The 7,314-nt window shown below is 48.8% G+C and overlaps 1 protein-coding gene across 2 annotated transcripts in view; it reads left to right on the top strand.

Moving 5' to 3' along the window:
- Window positions 1-7,314, top strand: part of Dmbx1 (diencephalon/mesencephalon homeobox 1) — a 24,893-nt gene that overhangs the window by 13,317 nt on the left and 4,262 nt on the right. The window contains exons 2-4 of one of the 2 annotated variants that reach the window (XM_021161334.1): window positions 2,901-3,066; window positions 5,968-6,146; window positions 6,363-6,705. In XM_021161334.1, coding sequence (XP_021016993.1) covers window positions 2,913-3,066; window positions 5,968-6,146; window positions 6,363-6,705 — 676 coding nt within the window. In that variant the 5' untranslated portion in view covers window positions 2,901-2,912. Of the gene's footprint in view, window positions 1-2,900; window positions 3,067-5,950; window positions 6,147-6,362; window positions 6,706-7,314 lie in introns of those variants that run through there. The other variant, XM_021161332.1, reaches the window with a different exon arrangement.

Genomic DNA, 7,314 nt, shown 5'->3' with positions numbered 1-7,314 from the left:
TTTTTTAAATTGGAGACAGAGTTTCTCTGTGTAGCCCTGGCTGTCCTGGAACTTACTCTGTAGACCAGGCTGGCCTCGAACTCAGAAATCTGCCTGCCTCTGCCTCCCAAGTGCTGGGATTAAAGGCGTGCGCCACCACTGCCCGGCTAGAGAAACTTATCTTAAAAACAAACAAACAAACAAACAAACAAACAAACAGAGAAACTTATCTTAAAAACAAACAAACCAACCAACCAAAGACAAAAAACCAAACAAACTCCTTATGACAGACCAAGAGGTCTCTCAGCAGACCATCCACACAGCCATTTTCTCCCCATCCTCAATCCGTTTGCTTGCTGTCTCCTCCACCACCTTGTGCTCTTTTGTTTTCCCTTTTTAGGTTTTATTTTATATGTATGAATGTTTTGCCTACATGTGTTGCGCCCTGTGCCTCCAGAGACCAGAAGAGGGCATGAGATATCTGGATGGTTGTGGATGGTTGTGAGCCACCATGTGGGTGTTGGGAATAAGACATGGGTCTTCTGCAAGAACAAATGCTCTCAAGTGCTGAGCCACCTCTCCAGTTCCAGACCCTGGTGTTAGTGTTGACTCATAGACTTGGTGTTGTTTACACTTTAGGAACTTTGTCCTCACTGATCCTTTGGTCTGGAAGGCTGTTCCCTGAGCTTCACAGGGCTTACCTTGCATTACTGTTATTAGATCATAGAAGAATCTCTGATATAACCTTCCCTCTCTTTCTTGTCATTCTCTTTCCCTGACTCATTCAGAACATTTGTTCCTACCTGACATATTGCATATATGTTTAATCACACACACACACACACACACACAAACACAGACACGGAGGGAGGGAGGGAGGGAGCCCTACACTGGGGACCAAGACTGAGGCCTAGGGCATCATTATACGCACTCATGTTGAGCAAGCGCCATACCAATGAACTACATGCACCACCATTTTAAGACAAAGCTTTTTAGGCTGAAGAGATGGCTCAGCAGTTAAGAGCACTGACTGCTCTTTCAGAGGTCCTGAGTTCAATTCCCAGCAACCACATGGTGGCTCACAACCATCTGTCATGGGATCCAATGCCCTCTTCTGGTGTGTCTGAAGACAGCTACAGTGTACTCACACACATAAAATAAAAATTCTTAAGAAAAAAAAAAAAGACAAAGCTTTTCCAAGTGGCCAAGCATGACCTTGAGCTTCTGATCCCAGGCCTGAGTCTCTAGACAGCTGAGATAACAGACCTGTGATGTCAGACCTAGAACATTTATATCATTTTAATTTTATCCTTACTTCCCTGAAATGTAAACTCCATGGAGTTAGGGGCATTGGGTACTTGGTAGGTGTGTGTTTAATAAGTAGTTGTTAAACAAATGTACAGTGTGTGGTATAGTGCCTGTGTATAGGTGTATCTGCTGTGTGGGTTGACCTCTATGGAAATGTTTGTTTGTGGAATTTGGAGTAATGACATTGAATTGAATTCTGTGTATGTAAGATGGCTTCTGCGAAGACTTTGCCAACAGTGTCTGTATGGGATTGTCTGTGCTTGTATACATGCTGTGGATGTTTGATTGTATACACACACACACACACACGGGTGTGAGCATCCTTTTCTGTAAGAATGGGGAGCTGGTACACCTGGTCATGTACCCCTAAGAAAAGAACTTGCATTACAACTCAGATTTCCCTTCCACCTCCAATATCCAGGGAATAAACATACCTCCTTTGTGCCTTTGGGTGGCTACAAACATGGAGTCACTTTCCAAAAGTGATGTCACTTCAAAGTCACTTTTAAGCTGATGCAGGCTGAGGGTTCAGATGAGACAGCAAGGTCCAGAGGTGACCTAGGGCTGATGGGGCCTGGACAGCCTCTTTCTCATACAAGACATCTCACTGGGAGAGACATGTTCCTTGACACATCTTTCTTGAAGTAACTGACTGCGGAAGAAAGCAACCTCAGTGACGTGTCGCAGAGTAAGTCTCCAGTTGACCATTGCCTTAACAGCATTCTTCTTTCTCTGCGTCTGCTGATGGGGTTTGTGGTTCTTGGCTTGCTTGCTTTTGGGGGATTTGTGAGAATAAAGGCGGTAATGGCAGTGAATGGCAGCGAGAGTGATAGTTTTATGTCTGTGAAGCAGAGTAGGGTTTTAAATTACTCTCTCATCAGAGCAAATGCCTCTGTGGGGAATCCAGCTCGGGACTTGGCTCCAGGGAAATGCAATGCAATGGTGTTGGTTGAATGAGTTACCTGTGTGAGTAAGCCAATGGCTGTACACGTGAGCGCCTGGGGGATTCAATGAAGAGGGCCAAATAATGCAGAAAACGGATTGGGCAGTCTCAAAGACTAACTTGTTTGTTTTATTTTGGGACAGGGTCTCATGTAGTCCAGGCTGGCCTCGAATTTGCTCTGTATCTGAGGATAACATGGAACTCCTGATCTTCCTGTCTCCATGCCCAAGTGCTGTGACTAACGAAATGGGCTCCAAGCCCAGCTCAGACTGACACCTTTGAGCACATAGTACCCCAGGCCATATTGAAAAGGCTTTTCTTAGTTCTCAGTAACCCTGGTCGGTGCTTAGTCCTACTGTTAATGACCTTTTCTGGAGACAGCAACTGAATGAGGGTCAGGGAAGTTGGGCCAGTTGTCCAAAGTCGCAAAGCTCTGAAGGCCAAAGCTGTGATTCCAGCCCAAGCCATCTGACTACAAAGTGAACCACTGGATGAAGGGGTGAATGGAAGAATAAGTGCCCACTCTGTGGGCAAGACAAGGCCACCTTCTGGTCTGGGGTAGAAGCCCTTGGTAAAGTGGACATGAGGTTCTGGGTGGGGGCTGATGTCTCTCCCAGGATAGAATTCAACAGCCACGCCTCATAATCCTTCTCTGTCTTCCCACCTGCAGGCGGATGCCGCCATGCAGCACTATGGGGTGAATGGCTACTCCCTGCATGCTATGAACTCACTCAGCGCCATGTACAACCTGCACCAGCAGGCAGCCCAGCAGGCCCAGCACGCCCCCGACTACCGGCCATCAGTGCATGCGCTTACATTGGCTGAGCGCCTAGCTGGTAAGGGCCCTGGGGACCTGGCCGTGGAAGCAAGATGCTGGGGGACCAAAAAAAGGAGGTTATGAAAGATAAAGGGGAGAGGGGTGTGTGAGCAGCTTATTTTAGGTACTTAGAAAGCCCTTGGTCACTTAGTAACTGATGACTATGCGGTGCTGGCTCTGGTAGCATTTACATAACATCTGAGCGAGTATCTGCAGAATACTGCTTGCTTGCCAGCACTGTGCTGGGTCCTGGAGCTACCTCAGCCTTTGGTTTCCCATAACAAACCTTTAAAGGAGGTGCTCATTAGCCCTGCCTCATAGATAGGCTAAGGCAGCAGGTACAGGACTGGCCCAGGGACCTTTCTCTGGGAAGCAGATGGAAGAGGACTGGGTGCCTTGGGAGAAGACTGAACATGGGGAGATACAAATGATGGTTCTCATGGTTTGAATACCGGTTAAGTGCCAGGCCACTGTGTGGATCACCATGCCCTCCCCCTTACCTTTTTCTCTCTACCTGTATTCAAACCCCAAGAAGAAGGCCACTTCTTCATTTTATAGACAAAGAAACTTCAGCTCAGAGAGAATAAGTACTGGAGCGTCTGGAGATTGGAACATGACCATATGGGGTCAGACTTGTACTCAGCTATCTGTACATTCGCCTCTCATCTTGGGACCTAGTGGTAGTTCTAGGATAGATGGCAGGAAGTGGTCAGCGAATCATGGCAATGCTTACAGTCACCAGTACTCAAATGCCCAAAGCAAGTCCCAGGCACTTAAGGGAGACCCGAGGCTGACCTCTCAGATGATTTCAGTGCCAGCTTTTCCGTGACTGTGATGAAATATGGGGAGAAACAATTTAAGAAGAGACGAGTTTTATTTTGGATCATAGTTTTACAGGTTTTGGGCTGTGATTGGCTGGCATTACTTGCTGTGAGATTGTATTGAGGCATCATGTCAGAGAGTGCATGCACGGTAAAGCTGTTCACCTCATGGAAGGCAGAAAGCAGAGAGGAGGGAAGGAGTCACGGACACCCACAGAGGCCCACTTCCTCCACCTTAGCCTTAGGTCCTAGCAGCCATTTAGCCATGAGTCCGTCGATGGATCAACCCCTTGATAAGGTTAGCAGCTTCATGACCAAATCACCCTTTACTAGTGCTACCAGCTGGGGACAAAGCGAGCCTTCAGTCCAGCATATATCCAGAAATAACAATGGATATGAGCAGGAGTTAATGACATAGACAGTGGGCTATAGAGTTCCTGGGAAGTGATGCTGCCCAGTTCACGATGTCCCAATCCAAGCCTGTTCAGTTGCATAGGGCCCATGTCCATGCCGGGTAGTTGTAAGGGACTGCATAGAACTCCTTGGAAGATGGAGTGTCCGTAGATCCATAAGAGGACATGATGACCTGAGTCAGCGTGGGACAGCTCAGGGCAGCATGGTGGGCAGGAGGCAGGAGACTTTTCAAAGCTCCACAAGGGGGAAAGATCATCAGGAGACTGGGCACAGGAGTGGGAGAGGGTCTGAGGACCATGCCTACCTTGGGATACCAGCCTGGCAGGAGGACATAGCAGCCAGCCCTACTTCTTTAGACTTTGCTGGGCCTCTGAACAACTGAGTCCCTGGTTGCCCGTTTGGATCAGTGTAGACATTAGTGTCCAGTGTGGTGGTAGTCAGTGTAGACCTGCCCCAGCTATGGCTACTTCCCTCGTTTGGAATGAACTCCTTTTGTCCATTGTGCCAGTGACGTTTAGCTCAAGGACTACATCGCAGAGAGGATTCGGGACAGAGGCTCATGCACACTGATAGGAACAGAGGAATTAGGGTGTTTATCCCACTTCCAAATGGCCAACTTTTAAGGAGGAAATGAGCCCTTGGAGGGGTTCTTATAGAAATCTTACCTTCCATGGCAGGTGCTGTATGAGGAAGCCTGGTCTCCTCTTAACCATCCCACTCCTTGTAGTCCTTGGAGCTAGCAGTAGGATGCTGAGATGCTGCCTCTCCACTAGAATGGGTGTGACTAAGTGGTCCCCACTTCCTTTCCTGCTCAAGGGTAACACTTGTGACTTCAGGTCTGCCTGGGCTAAGATTGGAATAAGTTATAAAGGGTCATTCTTTAAACTGGAGAAGTATCTCAAAGTCTAGGGTTTCCAGTGCATTTCTCATTTAGGGTTTTGTAGAAAGTTTCCCAACCCTGGCGTACAAGAGGACTCTGTGGTACTGTTCAGAAGCAAAACCAATTTGAGCTCCTTCTAGCATTGACACAGTCCATTTTTTGTGTGTGATAGGAACTTACAGCCCAGGTACCAGGCAAGCAGAAGAGAAAAGAGCTACACACTAGCCTGAGAGAGATACCATCTTGGCTGTTTTTCATGTTACCAAACACAAGGGCAAGCCTATAGGATTGATGGTTCACCAGCTTTGGTACTCCAGTCCAACCTTGCAGTGTGGGGATTTGTTCTCTTCCCCTGAAGAGGCAGAGAAGAGTCAAGGCTGGGTGTGATAAGTCCTTCCCATGTGCTGTGGGTCCTGCCAGGGCTAAGCTTTCTGCTTAGCAAACGAGACCAGAAATCTCATGTCTTTCTACCAGAGACGTATAGACAAGGGAAGAAGATGGGATTGAATGTGAGAGACAGAGACTAGGTCTCTGCCCAGTCAGCCTTCCCCTAAGTCATCCTTGAGACAAGCCTCAGCATCTGGTGCTAGGAAGTCATAGTGCCCAGAATGGAGGCTGTTGACAGGTTAGAAAAATTTCCGATCCCAGCCAGTGAGAGAGGATGGGTAATTTCCAAGGGCCAGGGGTCAGCTCTGACGGCTGTTTGGGTGTCCAAAGTGGGTCAGAGCAAAGTCAAGTTCAAAGCTTATTTCCCATAATTAAATGGGCCTTCTCTGCTTGCCCTCCAACGGCTGTACATTTCAAGACATCATCTTGGAGGCCCGCTATGGCTCCCAGCACCGTAAACAACGTCGGAGTCGCACGGCGTTCACGGCCCAGCAGCTTGAGGCCCTGGAGAAGACCTTCCAAAAGACTCATTACCCAGATGTGGTGATGCGCGAGAGGCTGGCCATGTGTACCAATCTTCCTGAGGCCCGTGTGCAGGTAGGGTCCGGCTCTCCCAACTGTATCTTGCAGATAGGTGCTAGCCATCCATCTGGTGTCTAGTTGTCCAGGAGTCAGTGTCTGCTGGGGCAGTGCTGAGATACATGTCTGCTTCTCTCACGTTCATTTCAAAAAATAGATGGCGTTGGGTTAGGGAGAATTATCACCCAGGGTACAATTTTTCCTCTCCTGACTGCTCCTCTCCATGGCCCCCAGGTGTGGTTTAAGAACCGCAGGGCCAAGTTCCGAAAGAAGCAGCGCAGCCTGCAGAAAGAGCAGCTCCAGAAACAGAAGGAGGCCGAGGGTTCCCACGGAGAAGGCAAGGTGGAGGCCCCAGCCTCAGACACGCAGCTGGAAACAGAACAGCCTCCCGGTCTGCCCAGTGGTGATCCTCCTGCTGAACTTCAGCTGAGCCTGTCGGAGCAGTCAGCCAGCGAGTCTGCCCCAGAAGATCAGCTGGACCGTGAAGAGGACTCCCGGGCCGAGGAGCCCAAAGCTGAAAAGAGCCCTGGATCTGAGAGCAAGGTGCCAGGCTGCAAGAGGGGCAGCCCTAAGGCAGGTGAGGTTTGGCAGGGTGGGGATTCAGGGCGCGCGGGGGTGAGTGTGCTGCAGGCAGAGTGGGACCACAGGTCAGAGGAAACGGCCAAATCCAGCACTCTGAGTATGTGACCTGGATCAAAGCAGGAGAGTCAAACACTGGCTGGCATTCAAGAGTGTGACTGGCTACTGCAGACCTGTGACCCATGTTCACCCTTTAGTTACTGAGTCATAGAAAGGTTTAAATAGAGCTTCTAGATGAGGTTCCAGGAGAGAGCCTGGGCGGCAGGGAGGTTGAGGACGGAACAGGTGAGGGACGGACGAAATCTCTTTCACCATTTATGAATTATTACAGTTATTTCAATATTTAGCAACCAGTGCAGATGTACCAGTGTATGTTGGGCGGATATCACGCTGGTACCTGATATTCCCGTTACAGCAGATTTCACCCTGACTCAACATTCTGTCAGGACTTGGCCTATTCTCTCTCTCTCTCTCTCTCTCTCTCTCTCTCTCTCTCTCTCTCTCTCTCTCTTTTTTAAAGATTTATTTATTATTATACATAACTACACTGTAGCTGTCTTCAGACACCAGAAGAGGGCATCAGCTCTCATTCTGAATGGTTATGAGC

This window comes from Mus caroli, chromosome 4, assembly GCF_900094665.2.
Source record: "Mus caroli chromosome 4, CAROLI_EIJ_v1.1, whole genome shotgun sequence".
NCBI classification, from domain to species: domain Eukaryota; kingdom Metazoa; phylum Chordata; class Mammalia; order Rodentia; family Muridae; genus Mus; species Mus caroli.
The sequence above is the reverse complement of the archived record's forward strand: the minus strand, read 5'-3'. Positions and strand labels throughout refer to the sequence as shown.